This window comes from Chionomys nivalis, chromosome 1, assembly GCF_950005125.1.
Source record: "Chionomys nivalis chromosome 1, mChiNiv1.1, whole genome shotgun sequence".
NCBI lineage: Eukaryota > Metazoa > Chordata > Mammalia > Rodentia > Cricetidae > Chionomys > Chionomys nivalis.
In genome coordinates this window covers 3,628,438-3,652,535 of record NC_080086.1, presented here as the reverse complement: position 1 = coordinate 3,652,535, position 24,098 = coordinate 3,628,438, and the positions used below count along the sequence as shown (strand labels likewise).

The window sequence follows — 24,098 nt, the reverse complement described above, 5'->3', positions numbered from 1 at the left end:
TTCTAAGGAAAGAGTTTAGTGCCTTCATTGTGCAGGGACAGACAGCAGCTGGCTCCTGTAGGGGCCTTGGACAGCAAAGGGAACTTTTTTTTTTTTTTTTTTTTTTTTTTAATAAAGACCCTCAGGACCTTGGCTATGCTGATAGAATCATTATGTATGATTTTCCTAGTTTTACTTTGTGAGTTTATTTCTTTTTCTTTCTTTTTATTTTGGTTTTTCAAGACAGGGTTTTGCTGTAACTTTTGGAGCCTTCCTGGAACTCACTCTGTAGACCAGGCTGGCCTCTAACTCACAGAGATCCACCTGCCTCTGCCTCCCGAGTGCTGGGATTAAAGGTGCTTGCCACCACCGCCTGGCTGTGGGTTTATTTTCTTTAAACACTGGTGGGGGTTGTTCTTTCTGTTGATCCCTAGGGAGCAGAGCAGGTCCTGGAGGTGGGCTGCAAGGGACCTGAGCTCGCTGCTCACAGTGGCTTCTTTTTGACGTGTTCTTCTCTAAATGTCACCAACTTTTCAAGCCTCAAACCTCTTTACCTTTAAACCAGGAATAAGCACCTGCCCAGATATCCCACGTTTGGGAGGAACAGGAATGCATAATGCAAGAGAGGCCTTGGCTGTTGAGTCAGGCTGGTGTTGGCCAAAAGACTTGAGTAAGATACGTGTTTTCATGGTGCTGGTGTCTTCTGCAAAATGAAGTGACAGGCTAGGATGAACAGAGCATGTTTCCTGGGACACATTAATGTTCATGAATTGTTATGAATTATGTTGTCCTTGTCAGTAACTTTGGAGTAGTGTTAATATTTTTTAAAAATGAGAACATGGAATAGAATAATCAGATTTCAAAGTTTTGATGTTTAATAGCACAGCTGATAGGGAGAAAATCATAGTAGAAACATAGGCATGGTGACACAACCCGCAGTCCTAGCGCTTGGTGGCTGAGGTGGGAGGACAAGAGCTCGAAGCTACTGAGGCTGTGTAGCAAGATGCTGGGTTAGTAGGCAGGGAGAGGGAGTCATGGAGGAAGTAATTGAAAGAGGCAGGACTTTCAGGTCAGCAGCAGTGGGCCTGCATTTTTCTGTTCAACCGTTCTTTTTCCGTGCTGGGTCTCCGACTTAGTTGGGGCCTCTTGTCTACCAGAGGTGTTCTACCAGAATCTCTTGTAGTCCAAGCTAGCCTCAAACTCACTGTGTAGCTGAGGCCTTGAACCTTTGATCTTCCTGTCTCTACTTCCCAAGTGCTAGGGTTACGGGTGTACACCATGAAGTCTGGCCACAAATAATAATTTCGAGGAGAAAAAATGCTGTTGTATTGTAAAAGTTTGATGCAAAAGTCCATGTAGTTTGTCATCTAGACTGACTGTTTCTTTCTGATGTGCCTTTCTGTAGCATGATTAATAAAAACCCAGAGACAGAAATGGGAGTTCATGCTGAAGATCAGAAAAGCAAAGCAGACAGCCACTGGTTCTTACCTCTACCTCAGTCCAAAATGGCGATCCTGCCTCCAGGAATCTCAGAATGAGACTGTGTGAGAACTGTCTTCTCCAGTCTTATATTCCTTTCTAGGGCTGGGATTAAGGGCGTACACCAATACTGTCCGGTTTCTATGGCAAACTAATGTGGCTGCTGGGATTAAAGGTGTGTGTTACCACTGCCTGGTCTGTAAGGCTGATCAATGTGGCTGTCTTACTCTGATCTTCAGGCAATCTTTCTTTATTAAAATACAAATGAAATATCACTACACCGTTCTATGAGACAGAGATATAAGACACCTGTAAGGAAAAGATCAATTATGTCAACACAAAGAGTGTTCGACATAGTATTATGGTAAATACAGAAGTGTATTGAGCCATCAGAAATGATGTATGTACTCTATCATGTCATTAAGATCTGCCAGTCAGCAAGAGGTGCACCTGTACCGTGTGGCAGGGACCAGACAGAATGAGCTGTTTTATGTGCTCAAAACACGGTCTCTGCTATAGGCACCTGATGTGTGCTGTGCTGTCCTAGAAACTGTGACCCGTTTGATAATCTGTGAACTCTAAGGCTGTGTCCTTTTCCTGAACATGTCTCCCATCTTGAGAGAGTCAGAGGAGTATGGCTGAGCTACTCAGTTCTGAAATGCTTTCACTGTGGAGGAGTGTATTTCCTTTATTGCACGTTAATTATTCCTCACACTTTAACTCACCATGTCCAAGCCGAGGAAGCACTTTAGTGAGGTCTCAGAGCTCTGCTGATGCTGCCGTGACTCAGACCCCCCACCTACTGAACTGTCCTCACTGTCTCCTAACTACCAAGTAAGCCTCGCTTCCCTTCTTTCTGGCCCCGCTAACCACCAGGTCCGCTTGTTCTTGCTGTGAACTGGAGCCCTCATCTCTGGGCTGATGTCCTAGAGTGGGCTTCCTTGTCAGTTCCCACACTGTATAGGGCTCCTTAACTTCACATTTACAGTGCTGTCTTTGGCCACTGTCTGCTTTCTTTCCAGTCTGCCAGGCTTAACCTCAGACTTACTCTGTATCGGTGTTGTCTGCGTTGTGCTGACTGTATTCTGTTCATACCGTACAGCACACGGGATGCAGTCTCTCGGTGTTTGTGAAATAAGTGCGGGAATGAAGGTACTCCATGTGGTCACAGCATAAATTAACGACACTTAAGTTTTTATAAATCTAATAATAATGCTGTAGCAGAAACTGAACTGAAATATCTTATCATTTTACTTTCTTAGCCGGTGAACTGAAATCCAGAAACCAAGTTACTACTGACTAGTAGCCACATGAGGATTAGCCTGCCTGCCCCTTGCTGTGGCTGACCAAAAATTTTACTGTGATAAAAGTTACATCATTTATTTTCGCCTCTGGGATTTTTCGGTTGTTTTCATTTTGAGACGGGATCTTGCTATGTAGCATCACCTTGATATCACAGTCTCCCTGCCTCAGCCTCGAGAGTCCTGGGATTATAGGCATGTGCCACCACACTATTGTATTGCTGTCATTGTGACAAAATACATAATTAAGACAATCTAAGGAAGGGACAGTTATTTTGGCCCACAGTTTGAGGGTGCAGTCTACTGTGATGGGGAAGGCATGGAGCAGGAGCCCGAGGCAGCTGGCCACATCCCACCTGTAGTCAGGAAGCAGAGAGGGATAAGTGTTGGTCCTCAATCTGGGGCTCCAGCCTTTGGATGGTCTGCTCCATCCAGCTGTCTCCCCCCTCAGCCTCATCCAGAAACCCTCTGTAGACCTTTGTCTCCTGGGCGGTTCTAAATCTCTCAAGTTGGCATCAGTGTGAACCATCACACCCATCTAGGATTGTAGTGGGAGCTTCGGGCTGTGTTCCTGCCGCCCCAGCTCCTGGTCGCCTGGCTAGCTTATGCCCCGAAATAACAACATACAAACTGTATTCTTTTAAACACTGCTTGGCCCATTAGCTCTAGTCCTTACTGGCTAATTCTCATATCCCGATTAACCCATCTCTAATAATCTGTGTAGCACCAGTCTTACCGGGAAAGATTCAGCATGTCTGACCTGGCGGCTTGCTTCATCGCATCTGCCCTGGAGAGCAGAAGCATGGCGTCTGTCTCTGAGAGGAGCTGCCCTGCATCTGAGCTCACTTCCTCTTCCTCCCAGCATTCTATTCTGTCTACTCCACCCACCTAAGGGATGGCCTATCAAATGGGTCAAGGCAGTTTGTTTATTGACAAATGACCTTCCTCCATCATATTCTTCCCAGACTTTTACAGGGAAAATAACTAAATACACAGAAGATGAGGAGCTGGTGTGTTTGCATGTACCTGTTACCAACTTAAACAGTGTGACGCCGTGGTGGGTCTTGGTTCATCTAGTCTGCGCTGGCTTCTGTTTTCTCTTTTCTCCCTCCTGGCTTTTAGGACAGGGTCTTACTATCACCTAGGGTGGTCTGGAGCAACCTGCCTTTCTTAAACTGCTGGGGTTTGGATATGAATTTCCCCTTTAAAAAGCCCCAGGTGTTGAAAGCTTGTTCACCTGCTGCTGGATCCAGCTCTTGCCAAGAGGTGATCGCATCGTGAAGATGTTGGTCTGATCAGTAGATCAATCCTGTCCCATAATGGAATCATCATTTGATGGCATTATTGTGAGGACATGGAACTTTGGGAGGTGTGGGACAGTTTCCTGATGGTGTCTTGTCCTGGACCCATCTCTGTCTTGCTACTTCCTGGCTTCCATGTACCAGAACTCTGCCTCACTGCAGGCCCACAGTGCGTGTCTCAGCAGCGGACGTATTGACCTCTGAGAGAGAGAGAGAGAGAGAGAGAGAGAGAGATGCTCCGTTCGCCCTGCTGTGCAATACAATACAGCGGCCTTTTGGGGCCCTCTTCTTCATTTCAGAAAGCAGTTGTCCCCCTTTGACCTCAGCCAGCCTGGAAGTATGTGGGGAGCTACATGCAGTATTCTGTTGTTGTTGTTGTTGTTGTTTGTACTTTTTAAACCGTGTGCTGCGAAGCTGTTGTGTGTCCTCGGTGCATCCCAAGGCTAGTGTGTGAGACCCGCACATCCCTCTGTGTGTGCTGTGCTTATTTAAAGCACCAGCAGTTATGATTACAGGATGACATTAACAACAGGAAGGGCACTCAAGGGGTGAGGTAGGCTTACTTATTTTAGTGAAATTGACTTAAAATCACCGGTGAGTTTTCTCTGTGCAAAGAGAGTACCTGAAGAAGGCCGTAGCGTGCTCCCTGCCTGAGTGATGTTAACAAATGGGTGGAGGAGCGTGATCGCACCGGCTTTAAACGTCAGACGCTGTCTTGATTGGAGCGTTACACAGTGTGCATCTAGCGTCGCATGGCACCCTTTATTTTTATTTTATTTTTTTGGTTTTTCAAGACAGGGTTTCTCTGTAGCTTTTGGATCCTGTCCTGGAACTAACTCTTATAGACCAGGCTGGACTCGTACTCACAGAGATCCACCTGCCTCTGCCTCCCAAGTGCTGGGATTAAAGGCATGTGCTACCACCGCCCGTAAATGAGTAAATTTTAAAAAGGTAAAATAACTGTAGAATTTGTATGTAATTGAATAATTTTTTGTAATTAATTTTTTTAAAGCAAGATCTACCCTCATCCCTCTGGAGTAATTTCCAAGCTGTGTGTAGCTTTAGATTTTGCTTCTTGGAAGGAGACAGAAGGTTCATCCTGTTTATTTAACTAAAAATTGCCCCCTCCCTTTTTTTTTTTTTTTTTTTTTTTAACCAAACCTAGTGCTGGTAAGAATTTCTGACTCAGTAATTTTGGAAAGAACTACTTCGTTCCAGAAATAGATGCGCTCACACACTGGGTCTTCTGTACTAGCAATTTCCATCGTGTCCGGAAACTGGGTGGATGCAGGACTCCTACGGAAGAGGGACTTGTCGGGATCAGGCTGTGGTAAGGACCCCCTGCCCATGCTAGCCTAGAGGGTTCTGGCCAGTGGGAGACACTTTGTGATCACTGTCCTGTGACTACGTGTGTTCCTCCGGTAGCCCAGCATTTCCACCTGGCATTTGTATCTGGCACTGTGGCTTACGTGAATCTGCCCCTATTCTGAAGCCCTGCGTTTGTCTTAGAGTTCCATGCAAGGCTGTTAGTTTTTGCATCCATGTTTATATGGTTAGTCTTGTCCACCTCAGAGATACTGCACACTCAGTGACATCATGTGCTTATTGCACACCTTTACTTCTAGTGCTGAGTGCACCGGCAGTCAGCAGTCCTTATGCGTGGTCATTGTGTCACTCGTACCTTTTTTGTTTTACTACCGTTGCCCTGGAAACCCACATGGCCTACAAACTCTAATAGGCTTTGTTATCTAGCTGTGTGGTCCAGGCTGGCTTCAAACACGTAGTCTTCCTGGACTGACTTTGAAGGGGTCACCATCTCCCTCTTCACTAGTGTGTTTTTAAATAAATCGTTTTGCTGTCTATAATTAGAACAGATACTGTCCGTTTGTGTGTAACTTAGAAGGGGGCTTTAGAAAACCATCATCTTTCGTTTGAATCCTTGTGTCCACGGTAGCAGAAATACCTTGGCAGAGGAACCAGAATCAGCCTGAGGCTAAGACTGAGGCTGGGTGGTGAGCCACACTTTTCTCCCAGTAAAGGCTCCAGAGGGCAGACTTTTGTGGGAAGGTGCGGCTGAGAGCAGGGGTGTGAGAGGATTCCCAGCCATATACCTCGTACAGCTGTGAAAATGGAAGAAACGGTGAAGAAGGGTATATATCTAGCCGGTCAGCCATGTTCTGCAGTTGCTCATGCCATCTAATCTTGGGTCATGCATTTTCTTCTTCTCCTCCTCCTCCTCCTCCTCCTCCTCCTCCTCCTCCTCCTCCTCCTCTCTCTCTCTCTCTCTCTCTCTCTCTCTCTCTCTCTCTCTCTCTCTCTCTCTCTCTCTCTGTTTTTCGAGACAGGGCTTCTCTGTGGCTTTGGAGCCTGTCCTGGAACTAGCTCTGTAGACCAGGCTGGTCTCGAACTCACAGAGATCCGCCTGCCTCTGCCTCCCGAGTGCTGGGATTAAAGGCGTGCGCCACCACCGCCTGGCTCTCTCTCTTTTTTTTTTATGTTTCCCTGGGTAACCTGGAACCTGCTATGTAGACAGGGCTGACCTTGAATTTACAGCTTCCCAAGTGCTGAGACTAAAGACGAGTACCACCATACTGGGCTCCTCTCTTAGTTTTTAAGAATGTTGTTAGATTTGTTCACTTTAATTTATGTGTATGAATGTTTTCCTGTGTGTATGTATGCATATGTGTGCCTGGTGCCCATGGCGGTCAGAGGAGGGTATCTGCTGATGTAACTCTTCCCCTGAGTGTGAAAGGCACCAACCTCACACACAGCAGAGATAAAAAGGTGCTGCACACCGCACATGAAGTTCTGAGCCTGACAAGGCAGCTTACAGTCACTGTCACTATTTTATCGTAAGACCAGTGCTGGGAGGGCTCCTTTTAACTTGTCAAGTAGCGAGTTTAGATGTGCGCACATTTCAGAAGTTGGTATTATTCACACATTGGCTCCGTGAGTAACATAGCAGTTCTTCCTTTAGCAAAATGGATGAAAGTAAGAACACACTGATTGTGCTGTGGAACAGAGTCAGAGCCAGTGCGGACTCGGCTGTCATTTGAGAAGGCACTTGCTACCGTGAAGGCTTTCATTTTTATGGAAAATATGAGAAAAACAAGTGAGTTAGCGTTTGAGTGGAAAAGAATTAGGTTAGCTGTAAGAAGAACTTTCTGAACACAGGCTGCCAAACAGATAAGAGGAGCCGTTTTCTCAGCGCTGGGAGACAGCACCTCCCAGAATGTTCCTTTTGGGCCCCGAGACTGTCGGGCTCTCAGGAGTCCACCTAAAGGTAGCTCAGTCCTGAACCTCTCCCTAGGTCCTGTCTCCCCTTCAGCGGTGGGTGAGCAGTCTTCCTGCCCAGACAGTGAAGCTTCCGGAAACCTGAGCACACACAGTGTCTATTTAAAGCTCTGGGGTGGTTCCAGGGATTATGACAGGAGAGCCCATTAGAAAGATGGGCCTTGAGCAGGGAGCACAGCCTCCAGGGAGGGTGCTCGGGTGATGGCCAGCGAAGCGTTATCCAACTGGGCTGTCATCATCATTTTAATACAGAAGAGGCCAGAGAGATGACTCTGGGTGCAGCTCCTGCCATGCAGATATGAGGACCCGAGGTCAGATCCTCAGTACCCATAAAGCCAGACATCTGTAACCCTACTGTGATGTAGGACATGGAATTCTCAGAAGGTTGTATCCAGGTAGCTTGGCATATGCAGAGAGCTGCCTCAAACAAAGTGAAGGGGAGGACTGGCCTTCACACCTGCCCACACTCACACGCATGATAACTTACATATGTTGGGTCAGATAAATGAATAATAAACTTCTAATATCTGGGTACCCAAATCTTAGTTTACAACGATTTTTCACTTAATCCAAGTCTTTGAATTATGTTTAGTAGTTTTGATGTAAGCCTGTGGATTTATAGGAGTATAAATCTCCTGAAACATAAATCTGCATTCTCTTGAAATAGCCAAATTCTTCTGTGAACTAAAACCTTGTGAGTCTTTTCTCATGCTGGGAACATTGAAGTTGCTTAACAACTGTTAGCATTGTGGTGTGATTCCAGCTACTTAGAGTGGGATGTGATAGCCAGAGAGTTCAGATATGCTCTTAGTCTCTCTTGACAATGAATGAACTTTTCCGTAGAACACCAGAACAAAAGACTTAAATTGGGGAGGTGGTCTTGGTGGCTCACACCTTTAATACCAACACTCTGGAAACAAAGGCAGACAGATTTCCTTGAGGTCAGCCTGGGCTATGTGGAGAATTCCAGGCCAGCCAGATGATAGAGAAACCTTATCTTGAAGAGGAAGAGGAGGAAAAATAATGATTTATAAATGACAGAAAGATAATTCACTGTAATCAAAGAAACACATAAACAAAACCAAGATTCTCCCATAGTGGGGATCAGTGTGACTTTCAAGAAGCCCCATGATTAGTTTTCCTTCTTCAACCAGCTGGACAAAACAGGCAGACATACTTTTTGATCCACAGACCATAAGGTAAGGGGGGAAGCAGTAGCTAGGGTTAGGTTGGGATCTTGTGTTACATAGGGACCACACAGCCCATGGGCTGGCCCCCATGTCTGTGCCGACACTGAACTTCTCTGCAGGTTGCTGCAGTGCCCTGGGCTTCCCCCTGTCCTGTGCATGCACTTACCAGTCTCCGTGGAAACATCCACAGGGGCAGCCACATTGCACCACCTTTGTCTGTGGGCCACACGGCTTGTTTTCCCACGTGTCTGTCGGCTTCACTTCTGGAAGGTGAGAGAGATGGAGGGGTGGCTCTGTCCCTTAATAACAGATAAGGTCGTCTTTACACCACTTAAGGTGAGTTTTCTGTAAGCAGATGTGGCTTTTCAAGGTCTTACTCTGTGCTCAGCTGTATTTCCCACATTGGAACCTGTGCTAGAGTCTAGAAAATTCTGGATAGGCTTGAATTAGACACTGCTTTATGGGGGGTTTCCTGAGTTCTTAAGGTTAATTAGTGGGTGCCCTTGATGACAGCTTGCTACTGTTTATTTTTATTCCATGCTAGGTAGTGTTCTCTCTCTCTGTCTCTCTCTCTGTCTCTCTCTGTCTGTCTGTCTCTCTCTCTGTCTCTCTCTCTGTCTCTGTCTCTCTCTCTCTCTCTCTCTCTCTCTCTCTCTCTCTCTCTCTCTCTCTCTCTCTCTCACACACACACACACACACATTTCCCCCAAATAATCCAGGTTGTGTTTCAGTGTTGTTCAGGACTCAGTGGTAAATTGTTCAGTTGGTCATTAGCACTTATTTTTTGTAAGTCTTAAAGATTTTTGTATTCTCATGTGTCAGTGGCACAGGTCCCTCCTCGATCTCGTCAGGATGGCTGAAGTTGAGTGGTCTGTGTGTTTAGCACAGTGTCAGTCACAGGTCACATGTGTCTGTTTAGCTGGGAGCAGTTTCTTTCATCATTTGTGATGGCCAAAAAATAGACTTGAAATTAGTAGAAGTCACTTGTGACTATTTAGGTTCTAAGCTGTACACTTGAATTTTAGTCCCCATTTCTTGCTCACATAAAGGACCACTTGTAGTTCAGGGTTGTTCACTTTGATCTCCTTTCATTCCAACTGAAAAGGACAAAGGCACACACAAAAATCCATGCGCTCTTTCTTAGTGTGAATAACTATGTGTTTGTATGTGAGTGTGTATATGTGTGTGCATGAGTGTGTTCATGTGTATGTGTCTGAGCAGTTCACTTACAGGAGAGTGAGCAGTGTCCCCAGATGCCCAAGCTTCCCAGATAGCCCTGTTGAGTAGCTTGCCCAGCTGGCTCCTCCCCTAACCATGATGTCACACCGGCTAGCTCCTCCCCTAACCAGGATGTCACACCGCGGCTGGCTCCTCCCCTAACCATGGCATCTCACCTCAGCTGGCTCCTCCCCTAACCATGACATCACACCTCAGCTGGCTCCTCCCCTAACCATGACATCACACTACCTCTCACCACTCCCCCTTCCCTCCCTTGTCTATTCATTGGCTGTTCTGTCTTCACACCAGGCCTTCACCTTTTGGCTCAGTACCTGCATCTGGTCCATCCGGCAGAGCTTCCTTGGAATGCAGAGGGCACAAAGGGAGCAGGCTCCCCCTCAAATCTAGAGCTTTTCTGTTTCTCTTCTCTCCGTGTTAGAATTCCCCTTGCCTTATACTGCTGGAAGGTAGCTGAGCTCAGGTTCCTGCTGCCCTGGTTTGTGATTTCAGTGTGAGCCTTTGAGTCATCAGTAGGGAGGACACTTGAAAAGACTGGTAATTTGAGCCCCTACATAGGCAGTTTTGAGGCTCCCTGCAAAAAACAGCTTCCCTAAAAGGAAGTCTGGAATGTGACTGAAAAGCTCACTTCAGGTTTTCCTCACTAGTCACTTTTTGTCTTTAGTTTTGCTCCATAACGTCCGTTCTTGTCACAATCCTTTGGTTCCTAGGACAAAGCCCAGGTCCACTGCGGTACAGGTTGATTCCTTCTGTCAGCTCCACCGCTGACACCTGGAGGAGCACTCTCCTTCACTGCAAAGAGCATCTTGTAGCCTGTAAAATTCCCTGTGCTCTGATTGGCTGGTGATGTTGAACGTGTATATTATGCTCTTTTTATTTATTGTCTTTATTAAAGTCTTTGTTTATAGATCTAGTGTTAGAAAGCTGTATATGACATATACATACATAATGTATTTTGGGTTTTTAATGTATACTTAGTGTTGAACTTAAACTGACTGAATTTCTGGCTTTCTCATCTACACCTGGGGAAGAGGCTGTGGCTGGCTACTCCATCAGGGCTCCAGCATCAGGGGTGGAGGGGGGCTGCTGCAGCTTCAGGCATGAGGTAGCACAGTCAGGATGGATTAGGAGACCTCACACTGCCAGGCATCCAGTAACATTAAAGATGCTGAGGTGACATTCAGGGTCAGGTAAAGCCACTGCTTTCTGCCTTTGAAGTTTGCTGGTAATGGAGACACACTTTTGTGTATAGATGTCTGTGTGTGTGTGTCCCGCCTGCAAAGCTAAGGAATGCTGTGCTTCACTGTTGCTAGTATTTCCCTGATGAATTGGGGTCACTTGTTTAGGTGAACAGGAAGTTGAAGGGCCTCTCAGTCTGGGAATTCTTGGCTTACAGATAGTATCCTGTCTTCTTTTCTGGTTAGAGAAAGGTCTTTCATAAAGGACAAAGACGAGCGTCAAGTCCATTAAAGATACGGGTTTACAGTGTAACAGCTGCTGATCTGGATCATTCTTTGAAATGTTTGAACACTTTGTAGTTTTTTTTTTTTTTTTTGTACATTAAACAATTTAAAGACTGCCTGTGTCTGGTTAGAACAAAAGGTTCTTCCTTGCTAATCTCTCCAAGGACTGGGGTTGGACTTCACTGCACAAGGAAAACCTTCCTTCTGAAGGTAAACATAGCACCAGGTGGTGTAGCTTTGAACCCAAATGAAGTGGTTATAAATGGGGCATAGGTGTGGACTTCACTAAACCAAATGGATTGTTCCTGTAGTGCTTAGAATGCCTCCCCAGTGCTGCAGGCGTTGATCGCAGAGGTGATGGGCAGCCCCTTCTCTGACCTGGCTTTCGGTCGAGCCCTGTGGACTCTCAGGTGTGTCTAATGCGAATGGAAGAACATGATAATGACAGTTATAAAGTGGGTAAGAGTAAGTTTTTACTGACATCTGTCTTGGGTTTTTGGAGTCAAGTTCATTCCATCATCATTTGGGGAGGAAAGAAGCCTCATCTGCTGTTCTTTCTAAAGATCCAGGTCCACAGATCTGTGTCTGAGGACCTCATGTGTTCTCTCTGTATTTTAAGGCAGTCACTCTCTGGGATGTGAGAATTGTTTATTTTCCTTCCCATGTTTATGTGTTACACAGACATGTGTAACGTTTTACTCAGCCATCTTTTCTCCTGTGGCCCACAGACCTGCTCCTAAGGGACAGTTTGGTCAGCCTTGGCACTTAGTGTTGCCGTCAGTGTCTGGGGGCCACAGGAGACAGGGATTGCTTCTTCAGCCGTGTTCCCTCCCCACCCCGAAGCCACTGAATGTTTACACGGGGTGACTGTCCTCTCTGGACACCAACCTGGTTTCCTGGCAACAGCACCTCCTAATTCAGATTTCTCTTTTGCTAACCCGTGATAATAGAATGCTTTGTGACCACATGCAGGTCCTGCTCCTGAGGGCACCTCGCCCTGTGTAAGTCAGTGCACGGCTTTTTTGCTCTGTATACCAATCTTATGATATAGTAGCTTCCAGAATTTGATTGGCCTCTAGATCTTGCATGTTGGCCGGACGAGCAGGGAGTATGTTCTGCACCTCCCCGCTGAGACCAGTCTGCCTACTCCAAGGTGTCTCCTCCACCTCCTCTTCTGATTACACAAGCCTTACTTACAAGTCATGGAACTCCATGATCGGGGTCACTTTGTGTTTTTAAGAGAAGCTTGATTCTTCCTTAGCTCTGTGAAAGGATTTTGTTGTCCTCGAGTAGTGCAGTTTGCTCTTGCCTGTGTTTTGCTTCTGGGAATGGCTGCGGCACTTTGGGGTGTTGTCTTCTCAGCTGGAGATTTCCCTGTGCATGGTCATTATTGCCACAGGAAAGACACACAGAAAGTATCCTGACGTCCTTAGGAATTGCGCTTGGGTGGAGCTTTTGAGGTCCCTTGCCCCCAGATAGTGTTTATTGAGAAAGTAGCTGGCCCTTGCTTCCTTAAGCTCTGAAGGCCTGTGAGCCTGGGTTTCATGTGCTCCGAGGATGCTCTCTAGGGCACTGCCTATACCCTTGAGGGTGCACACATGCTGACATAGGAAAGCTGGCAGGTTTTGTCCCGAGCATCTTTCTTAACTGTAATCTAGGTTTCTTAAATTTACTGGAAAATTTGATTCTTTGGTCTACCCCACCACCACCCCAACACACTCTCCAGTCCTGACAGCAGACGTGATTTGGGAGATGCTGGCTGTGTGACACGGTTCTTTCTCTTCCCTGCTTTGCTTTTCCCACATCCGATTTTGAAGCAGAACTTGAACCCTGGGTTTCTGAGGTTTTAAAAAATGCTTTTGCGTAGGGTTCAGTTAAAGTGAAGTCCTTACAGACCTTGTGGCTGTGACAGTTCTTGGGACACTTTCTATTATTGTTGATTTTTGAGGAAATACTGTTATATCGTGCAGCAGTTTATTTTTGAATAAGCTACGTGCCACGCTCACAGAGGCACCTTGGGGTGAGACACTCCTATTTCCATGGATTTGCTGGGCGTCAGCCTTACATGGCCTTAGGCCTGTGAAGTCAGCAGAGCATAAGTTGCAATCTCCTCTTGGGAACAGTGACTGGGGTCAGACCTTACTATCCGGGCGGATCAGAACTGTGTTTCTGACCCCTTGTGTCAGAGAACCTTGCTTTCTTCCAGCTCTTTCATCCCTTCTGCTGCTCTTATTTATGAAGTGGCCCCCATTATTCATGACTGTCTGCTCTGTGTTGGATATGATACCAGAGAAGTTCTAGTTTAGAGCAATGGGCAAGAGATTGGCAGCCACACACACCAGCGCCTGAGCTGTAGATTTAGAGACCACCCACCAAAGAATGAGCAATGTCTTCTCATAGAGAAGGTTAGTTTAGAGACACGGTGGAGCCGCAGAGTCAGCAGGTTCCCCAGTCTGAGTGGTTTAAGGGAGGTCCTGTGAGGGACTGCAGGCTTGAGGGAGCAAGTTGGAATTGAGTCCGGACTCCACACCCCATTGCTGTGTGGGCTTCTCACGCCCTAGTTCCCTGTCCTGGGGATGCAGTGAGGGCTGCTGTCCGAAGTCCCGAGACACCCTCCCTGGTGTTTGTAGGCTTGTTTGGTGTGGTGTGTGCAGAAGAAGCCTCGGAAGTTTTAAGCAAGGGCTGAGGTCCGCGTCTCGTTACGGAGCTAACCCATCTGCAGAGCAGCTCTGATGGGAGTGTGAGGCTCATATAGCACTACATACTGTGTGGTACACGGTCTGCTGAAGTCCACGAGACAAGGGGAATAAATCGCACACTTCCAGTCTGTGTCTGATGAACAGGAGTTCTTTGTTTTTTCCTATCCTTGGCTTCCGGCTCTGCCCAGGTCCGCAGGCAGAAGCCTGTGTCTTCATGTCTTCCAGTGGTAGGTGGTGCAAGGTTTGTGGGGAGTGCTGGTCGGCTCAGTGGAACTTGGAGTACTCACTTGGCAAACCATCTCTTGTGCAGAATTATCTGTTAGGACCCTCTTCCAGGTACCAAAACTCCTTTATATATGAGCTGCTCTTGTCTTTCTGGCTTATCCGAGCCTGTGGTAAGCAAATACTGCAGAAGTGCTGTGGCAGTGGCCTGCAGAGTTGTCTTGGGCTGTTTTACCGAATTCCTTGCCTTCCTAGGGGTTGAAATGACCTTCATCTCAGTGGTTTGTCACTGTTTGTCACAGTTGGCACTTGGGTTTCTCTGAGAAGACATATATCACTCAAAACTAATTCATTTAGTTTTATATTTACTGCCTGGTTTTCAAAAGCATTTGAGCTTCATTTGAAAATGAAATGTACCTCATAGTCTGGAGAAAATGCTACATAGTGCCATACCAGAAATGGAATTTGGAATGAAAAGAGCATTCGTGACCCCGTCCCGAAAACATACGCCTGTGTGAGTGCTGGTGCCCACATGTGAGTTTGGACACCGCTGAAACCACATCCTATCTTAAGAGACGTGTTCATTAGAAATGGAACTATTGGCAAAATCTTACGAAGTTTGACAAGTGGTCGATAAATCAGCAGAGTGAACCCAGCAATGCGACCTTTCGTGAGCCAGCATGTCTGTTACCGTGCACACTGCTGCCCGTGCGTCTTTCTATAATTAGCTCTGGATTTTCCAGGACAGAATCAATTTCTCTGGCTTTGGGACCCGTGCGTCTTTGGGGGTGGTTGGTGCTGGTGTTACATACCTGGCTTGAATCTATTTATTGTTAGTTACTTATTATTATTAAGAAATCTGAGTTGTTAATTATTCTTAGTAGAAGTGAAACATTTTTAGAGTTTGATAAAAAGAAATCAGAAGTTTGTTTTTTTAAAAAACTGCTGACGAACTTGCTTTTACTATGTCATTTCAGTTCCGGTTACTATGGCAATGACAGCAGGGGCAACAACCACCTTTCCTATGAGCAACCATACCAGGGAGAGAGTGACTGTGGCCAAGCTCACACTGGAGAATTTTTACAGCAACCTGATTTTGCAGCATGAAGAGAGAGAAACCAGGTACAGTGAAGGCTGAGTGTGTGCTTAGTTTTATGTGGCTGCTTGGGAGCCCTGGCCTCTATTGTGTTCTGCACTGACAGCGCACCTGGTTGCTGGGTTCATTTCCTGGGTTCCCCGAGTCTTGTGCACATACGCTGGTGTCCCACGTCACTTGTTTAACACAGATCTTTGCAGCCGTGGCGTTGTGGTATGCCTTTGTGCGTTTCTCTAGAGAGATGACTTTAGAAACCACAGAGTAATGTATGACATCACTGGTGCTGTGGGGCATTAGTGGGCACAGAGAAATAAGGACGGCATGTCATTCTGCATCAGTGAAACCTGGAGTGTATGCGAGATGCTCCGTGAGAGTGGGGAGTGACGATAGGGGACCAAGGGAGCACTTCCCAAATGACAGTGACATTTGACCAGGAAGAACATCGTTCACACATGATAAGAGGAAGTGGAGGAGGTGGAATAGCACACACCGGGTCTCAGCATCCTGGGCTGGGCTCTACCACAGGGCAGTGTCCTGGAAGGGGCCCATCAGCTCCTGCTTATTCTGCGGAGAAAACAACTGGGACTCAACCACCGAGCAGCCCTGGCAGCCCTTTCATGATAGCAGGCACAGAGGCCAGCATGAGATCGCACTCTGAGGCTGGGCCTGGGGAACAGTACACAAGTGGAATCCAGCAGCAGGCACGCCTGAGATACATACTCCAGCGGAGTTTAGATGCAGTTGTTATGAGTTTTCCATCAGGAGGAAGGGAGGGAGTGGTCTCAGCACTGATTTAAAAAGGAGCTTATCTTCTGGTGTGTTCTTAGGAGTAACAGATAATAAAGACTGTGGTGGTTGATCCTCAGTCCTTGACCCCATTTGGGTAAAAATCCTTGACCCAACTTGGTCTTCTTTTGTATAATCCAAAGTAAAAGCTTTGGTCAGTATGAAAATGCTAAATCGCCTCTAAGTATCTCAGAAAAGAATCCGATCATAGTGAGTAGTTGGATCTTGGTCCAATGTGAAAGATTTTCTTAGCACACGCTTGGATAAATGACTGTAGTTCTCAAATGGAAATAAGAATGTTTTAGAAAGTCTAATTATTTTTTCCTTTGGAAAAGGCAGAAGAAATTAGAAGTGGCCATGGAAGAAGAAGGATTGGCAGATGAGGAGGTACCGTAACCGTCTGTACTAACTGGTGTCGGCTGACCGCGTGACTTGGCTGGGCTAGCTTTCTCCATCTGAATATGACTTCTTACTGTGTTGCTTTTGTGGGTACCTTAGAAAGAGATGGCCTTTGTCCCCAAGAACTTCACATTTGCTGAATACCATCCACAGCGTTCTGGGTGTGGGGGACAGGGTTAGGTGCTGGGCACTGTCCATTGACTGTGTTCTGTGGGGGAGGGGCGGGGGTCGACTCTGGACCTGTCTGTCGATTCCGTCTTCTTACATTTTTTTCTGAATATTTTTTTAATGATTTACTCCCTAACTTAGGCTCTCTTGCATCTCACTGATGTCTTGAAATGGTCTCTTCCTCCTCTCCCCAGTTTTTCTGCATTCTGCAAACAAGTCTGACTGACTGTCCTTCCTGCTTGTGATGGCTTCAGTGAGATGTCATGACCCCTACACCGCCCCCCTGCACACTCCCCGCCCCTGCATTCTCCTCACCCCCAGCCTCTGTGTTTTTGTGCTTGGTTCCTGGTTGGTGGTGCTGTTTGGGAGGCTCAGGAGATTGGCCTTGCTGGAGGCTAACTTTGAGAGTTCCAAGAATTACCATTTCAGGTTTGCGCTCTCTGCTTCCTGCTTGTGGCTCAGGATTCCTTTGGCTTCCAGCTTCTGCTGCCATGCCTTTGGACTTTAACCTCTGGAACTGTGAGCACAAGCAGTGTCTCTCAGGAGTTACCTTGGTTGTGGTGTTTCATCTCAATAGAAGGGTAGTTAATACCGTGCAATGCAGGCTTCTTTACTAGCGGGCTGTTTCTCTCCAGCCTTAGCTCTTGGCACTCCATCCAGCCGTGACCGATCCCGAATTGCTGTGACTTCTCCCTGCTCATCTGTGGCCCTTCTCATGTGCTATTTCTGCCTCTTGAAGCTTGCTCTCCTCCCCAGCATCTCACTTCACTGGGAAATCCTCCCTGATTGCACTGCCTGCCCTACATTCTACACTGACACTCTTCCTGTCCTTGTGGTAGCCTGAGGTCAGCATCTTCCCAGAGACAGAGACTGCATCCTGCCTCACTCAGCATCTCATCCCAGAGCACACAGAGGGCCGGAATGATACTTCGGTAGTGGTGGGCAGTGGTTTGAGTCCCAGCAGCCCCCCTTCCAACAAGTGAAAAATACATATACATCATGGAATATAGCAACTTTGAAAATACACAGACACCCCCCCCCCACACCGGCCATACAGGGGCTCAGAAAAGGTTTTGTGGAGAACGTAGCAACTGATTTGAATCTGAACTGATGGGCAGAGTTTATTTCACGGACTGGCACTGTGTGCATGCAGAATAGCCAGTGTGTTAAAGAGGGCAGTAGGAAGGGAAGGGAGTTGAAGGCGTGCAAAACAAAAAGCTTTATTCTCCAGATGAGAACGAGTCACAGTCTAGGTTGACCAACCCTCAGCGGTCAGCAAGGGGCCTGAAGTGAAGACGCTGACCACCAGGTGAGGCTTGGAACCCAGTGAGCTACAGAGCCCACAGCTTTCTTCGCTGTGCCTGCCCTGCTGTCCGACATCCTACGGAGGCTAGGGAAGGTTAAAGTTATTTACGTAAAATTAATAAGTATCTGAAAACCCTGTTTTATCTTCTTAAATTTTAGTGAGAGGAGTAATTTAGAGGCTGCATCCTGGTCCATAGAGAAAGGCAAGGACGTCTCCTTAGTTTTCCTCATTAACATTACACCTTTCTTACAGCTTGTAATGATTGGGCTCACACAGAATTTTTTTTGTCTTTCTTTGTATTATTTATTTATTCATTTTATATTTTGGTGTTTCAAGACAGGGTTTCTCTGTAGTCCTAGTTGTCCTGGAACTTGCTCTGTAGACCAGGCTGGCCTTGAACTCAGAGATCCTCCTGCCTCTGCCTCCCAAGTGCTGGGATAAAAGGCAAGCACTACCACTTCCCGGTCAATATAGAAATCTTAAATACAGAATCTTAATTTAAAATCTAGGGAAAGGTTGCTGAAATAGATGCCCCCCCCCCAACTCTATACATTGAAGGACAACTTGCAGGGTATAGCAGGACCCTGCCACAGGGGAAAAAGGAAAGAGGGGAGGTGGAGGAAGAAATAGGTTTTGTTTGTTTGCTTGTTTTTGGTTAATACATTTGTTCTTCCCACTCTTTGTTAATGAAGACATGCCGTTTGTCAGATCCCAAGAGCTCAGATCTGCTGTGTTAGAGGACAGGGCACAGAGCAGTTGCCCTTCTGTTAGCCAGGCTCCAGTTGTACAAGATCTGGAAGTCTGGGTGTTTTTCTAAACATTTTTAAGCTACTTTTAGAAATGTTGCCAAGTGATAAAAGAGTTTTAAAGCCAACTTGGGAGTCCGGAACAGCCTGGGAAAGTCTGTTTGTAGCGGCCCCTGGCTCCCCCTAGTGGATGCTAATGGTTTTCCTTAGTTCTTGTAAATAGCTTGTAGAAATGTCGAATCATTTTGTTTCTTAAAGTTGCTGACTAGTAGGGCCGGGCGATGGTGGTGCACACCTTTAATCCCAGCACTCGGGAGGCAGAGGCAGGCGGATCTCTGTGAATTTGAGACCAGCCTGCTCTACAAGAGCTAGTTCCAGGACAGGCTCCAAAGTCACAGAGAAACCCTGTCTCGAAAAACCAAAAAAAAAAAAAAAGTTGTTGACTAGTAATATATGTCCACTTTTTCTGTGGAGATAGTTTAAAATCTCTGTGTGTTTATTTTAGGTTCTGTGCTTGGACTCTGATTATGTTGTATATAAAAAAACAAATTCAATTTTAGTATTAGAATTTCTTGTTTTTAAAAAATAATAAACCTAAAATCTTCTTATGTGTCTGTGTGGATGTGGGGTGCATGTGAGGCCAGAGGACAGCCTGGGGTGTCAGTCCAGTGCTGTCTGCTTCCCTGTTGACCTGGAGTTCAGTAGGCTAGGCTGCTTGGCCAGCTGGCCTCAGAGCTCCACATGTCTCTGCCTCCCCAGTGCTGAGATAAGTGTGTGCCACTACACCTGGCCTTTTTGCATAAACCATGGGGACTAAACTCGGGGCCTTGTATCTGCAAGATAAGCACTTTACCAACTGAGCTACCTTCAAGTGTGGCTTTTCCTTAGTTCATTCTGTAATAGAAGATGTCTGTGCAGTGGTCCACGGGTGAGCTGTGAGGTCCTTAAACTGTGTGTGGCTGTGCACAGCAGTGGCTGACATGACGTGGTTAGCTGAGCCCTGTAATATCTCAGAACTCTGAAATACCTTAACTGCTTTTTAGATGCTTGAGCATCCTGCAGACTGAGAATCTGATCCATTTGGAAAGGAATGGAGTCTCTAATCCCAGCCCTGGGGAGGGAGATGCAAGAGATTGCCAGCTCCAAAATGGGATTGCCTCAAAACACAGGGACAGGGTATTTGTTCATTAACAAGAGTCATCAAAAATGGATGCTTATTAATGGGAAAATGAAAATAAGTGATTTAAGCTGCAGGAGAGAGCCGTGAAGAGTCGTCTGCCTCAGGTCTTACCTTAGTAGGGGAAAGGAAGGGCTAGCACAGGGCTCTTGTTTCAATACACATTCTGAGCAGATACAGTAAGTGCTGTTCATGGCTTTAAAAATGTGACGTTGCTTCAGCTACCACTGGACTGCAGTGCTGCCTGACGGGCTAAAGTCACTGCATGGGTTGTCCTGGGGCCCGGGTTCTACTGTGGTGCCCTTTTGTTGAAGGGCTGTGTGCTGGCAGACGGGAGAACCTGTCAGAAACTCAGTGCCTGTAAGTTGGTGCTATTGTTGCTGTTTTGGGTTTTAGCGGACTCTTGTCTGCAGATCCTCAGCACATGTGCATATATTATGTGCAATTTGAAATTAAAACAAGCGCTTTTATTGCCATGCGGTATACAGTGCTGTAGTGCCACCAAGTGGCCTTTAAAAGAAAACTCTGGTTCTGGGCCTTGAATCGAGCTGAGTCTCAGAGCTACCACCCGTGCACAGAGCAGCGGTGCTGGGTTCCCGGGAGAGGGGAGCACAGGGGACACGCTGGGCTGTGAACGCCGTCCCTGCTTTTGTAATGATGCAGATATAGTTGTCTGTCTGTTATTCTTCACTCTGTGGGGGCCGCCACCCAGCTCTAAATAAATACACAGAGACTTGTTCTGACTTATGAATGCCCGGCCTTAGCTTGGCTTGTTTCTAGCCAGCTTTTCTTAAATTATTCTGTCTACCTTTTGCCTCTGGGCTTTTGACTTTCTTTATTCTCTGTCTCTTTCTTTTCTTCTGATTCTGTGGCCTACTGTGTTGCTAGGTGGCTGGCCCCTGGCATCCGTCTCTCTTCCTTTCCCCCCTCCTCCCTCCCTTGCTTCCCTCCTCTGTTTATTCCCACTGTATGCCTGCCTCACCTGTCCTGCCTGGCTGTTGACCACTGACCACTAAGCTCTTTATTAGACCAATCAGGTGTTTCAGACAGGTGAAGGAACAGCTTCACAGAGTTAAACAAATGCGACCTGAAGGAACACAACTCAGCTCTGCATCATCTGCGTCATTCGGCAAACATCCCACAGTGTAAACAAATGTCACACACCTTCAGCTAAGATTTCACAATATCTCCCCCTTTTGTCTAAATAAAAATGAAAGGTTTTAACTTTAACACAGTAAAACCACATACAACATAAACATCAAGTAAGAGTTACTGTGTTCAGTCTGTTTGCAGTTAGCAAATTCAGAGAAAATATTTCATTATCTATCTTAGTAATTCCAAAGTTTTATACCTAATTTACTTTCTAGCCTAACTAAGGAAAACTATAACTTTGTTTAGTCTTTAACACCACCAAAGGCCCCAGAAGGATGTAATATTACCTAACAGCAGAAACATCTGGCAGTCACCCAGAGTTCCTCTGCAATGTTTGGGATATCCATCTTCAGCTTGCAGGACTAGACTGTGTAGCAGACTTTCCTGTGAGGTGGAATTTCAAAGGACTGTCCTGCCTTGTCTTGGCAAAGCTCAGCAGTCTTTGTCCTGTGTTCTTTTCACATGGAAAGCAAACTCCATATGGAGTTTCTTTGATGCCCATCATCCCTTTATGAAGTAGATTGGTGCTGCCAGGAGCAAATGTGTCTCATTGAAATCTTAGGTTATTAAACATCTTAAGTGCCTTATTCTGTAGGTCTTTGAAGTATTTGCAAGTCATCTGTTTAAACTATACCTATTTAGCCTTGAAAACATACCTAATATCACAAGTTTGATTGTTATAGACTAACTTATATTAACCTCATCTCTTAATTACACATTGCATTTTTAAGTGAGCAACATAAATAAGAATAGAAATGTTTATATAGTGTAATAAAAATAACTTTAAATTTGTATCAATATACCAAAATCCATGCCAATGTAAAATATCTGGGATTAATAGTTGTCTTTTTATCTTGTATTCCTATATTCCTCTAAATGATATCAAACATCTACTCTTGGGAATGTGGGCATCATTTTTTCTAGACTGCATCCTATTGTTTGTGGGTGGAGGCATTCTTAAGGGGTCACTGAGAAAATTGAGATAGTGGCCAAGTCCTGGGAAGACCAGCTGTAATCTTTGTTGATATCTCTATCTCTATCTATCTACTATCTATCTATCTATCTATCTATCTATCTATCTATCTATCTATCTATCTATCTATCTATCTATATCCTGTCGAGATTCAGGTCTTCCCTGGTCAAACCTGATCTATATCAATCCTGAAGGAAGCCACAGCCTCTCGTTTGCTGTGGAAATACAAGCAAACGTTCTTCTCCAAATCAGTGCATTTTTTGAGTTCCGTTTTAAAGTTAAGACGTTCTTAGAACACCCCGGCTGGTTTATTTCAGGAGTCCTTTCGTCCCACACCCCAGCAGCTGCCCTTTCCTCAGCAACGCCCAGGACCCAGACTCCCTGGAATTTCCCATCTCACATTGCTTTTTTCTTTTATATTACTTCACTCTCTCTTTAATGACTTTATTATTTTTAAACATTTATTTTTTTTCTATGATTGCCTAAATCCTTTCTCTTTTCTTACACCTATGCACATTGTTAAACACAGTGGAACCTATTAAGAGTTTTTTTTTTTCTACTGGACCTCTTTTGCTGTGTATTGCTAGTCTTTTTTTGACTAAATGAGCCTTTAAACTGCTAAGCAATGACCTCTACCAGCTTCAGCAGCTGGCTCTGCCTGCTTCTCGGGTCCGTGTAGGCCAAGCCTAAAGCCGGAGGCCTGGTCAGAGGCACATGACTGGGAACTGTGTTCACCCCCAGAGCTCTGGAATGCCGATGCTTGTGCCATGGGACTTTTTCACTTAGCTTTTTCACCCCACTTAATGTACTGGCTGTTCAAGGGCTTGCTATAAGGCGAACTCTCTTAAAGGAGTCGTGTCCATTTTTTTTTAAAGCTTTCTCAGGCCCTGTGATAATTCACGCTTCATGTTGGTACACCGAAATGTAGTTGGTTATTTTTTTTTTTTTAAATATTTATTTATTTATCATGTATACAATATTCTGTCTGTGTGTATGTCTGCAGGCCAGAAGAGGGCACCGGACCTCATTACAGATGGTTGTGAGCCACCATGTGGTTGCTGGGAATTGAACTCAGGACCTCTGGAAGAGCAGGCAATGCTCTTAACCACTGAGCCATCTCTCCAGCCCCGTAGTTGGTTATTTTTATTCTTTGCTCTTTGGGGGCCCACCACCCCGTTCCCATATACATGCAAGGAGATTTATTCTTACTCACGAACACCTGGCCTTAGCCAGCTTTCCATAACTTAAATTATCCCGTCTATCTTTTGCCTCTGAGCTCTTACCTTTCTCTATTCTACATTCCTTCCTTTTCTTCTTACTCCATAACTGGTTGTGTAGCTGGGTGACACCACAGCATGAATGAATATAACACACCTTAAACTAATATCCACAGCATATAAACATAAATGTGATTTTAGCTGCATTCGTCTATTTAAACGATTTAAGTTTCCAAAATCCCAAGATAAGTCCAGTCTGTTTTATAAAGTAACACATATAAAGCAATATTTGCTAAATCTTCATTTCCTTTATTGCCTGGTTCCTACCCAAAGATACACACACACACACACACGAAACAGACACACCACAAATCAAACTGGAGGCTGGAGAAGTGGCTCAGTGATTCAAAGCACTGGCTGATCTTGCAAGGGCCCCAGATTTAGTTCATAAAACTTACATGACAGCTCACAGCCAGTTGCCACTTGAGTTCCAGGGGATCTGACACCTTTTTTTGACCTGTGGACACCAGACGTTCACATGGTACAAAGACATACATTCAGGCAAAATATCCTTATACATAAAATAAAATAAATTTAAAATAAAAAACATCAGTGTGTCTTCATTGAACTGTGTGAACTGAAGAAGTTATTGCTTCCCTCCTACCTCTGCTCCAAGTACTAGAGTTCTGTTTTGATGGAACTCAGACTTAGTTAGACACCTAACCCTACCGCAGACAAGCAGGCTCAGGACAGGTGAGTGGCTCTGCTTGGAGCAGTGTGCTGAGCTGATGGAGTGTTAGGACTTGTGTCCTGAGCTCAGCCTAGAAAGGTTGATGGGGTCACTCAGACATGAGCAGGAGTGGTTTTGTTTCCCACTGTGTGCTGCCTGTTCTGGGAACTGTCCCTGAGTCATG

At 45.7% G+C, this 24,098-nt stretch overlaps 1 protein-coding gene across 3 annotated transcripts in view; it reads left to right on the top strand.

Moving 5' to 3' along the window:
• Stk38l (serine/threonine kinase 38 like) overlaps nucleotides 1-24,098 on the top strand; it is a 63,397-nt gene that overhangs the window by 26,073 nt on the left and 13,226 nt on the right. For 2 of the 3 annotated variants that reach the window (XM_057785778.1, XM_057785768.1), the window contains exons 2-3: nucleotides 15,142-15,286; nucleotides 16,382-16,433. In XM_057785778.1, the coding sequence (XP_057641761.1) occupies nucleotides 15,153-15,286; nucleotides 16,382-16,433 (186 nt within the window). In that variant the 5' untranslated portion in view covers nucleotides 15,142-15,152. Of the gene's footprint in view, nucleotides 1-15,141; nucleotides 15,287-16,381; nucleotides 16,434-24,098 lie in introns of those variants that run through there. The other variant, XM_057785789.1, reaches the window with a different exon arrangement.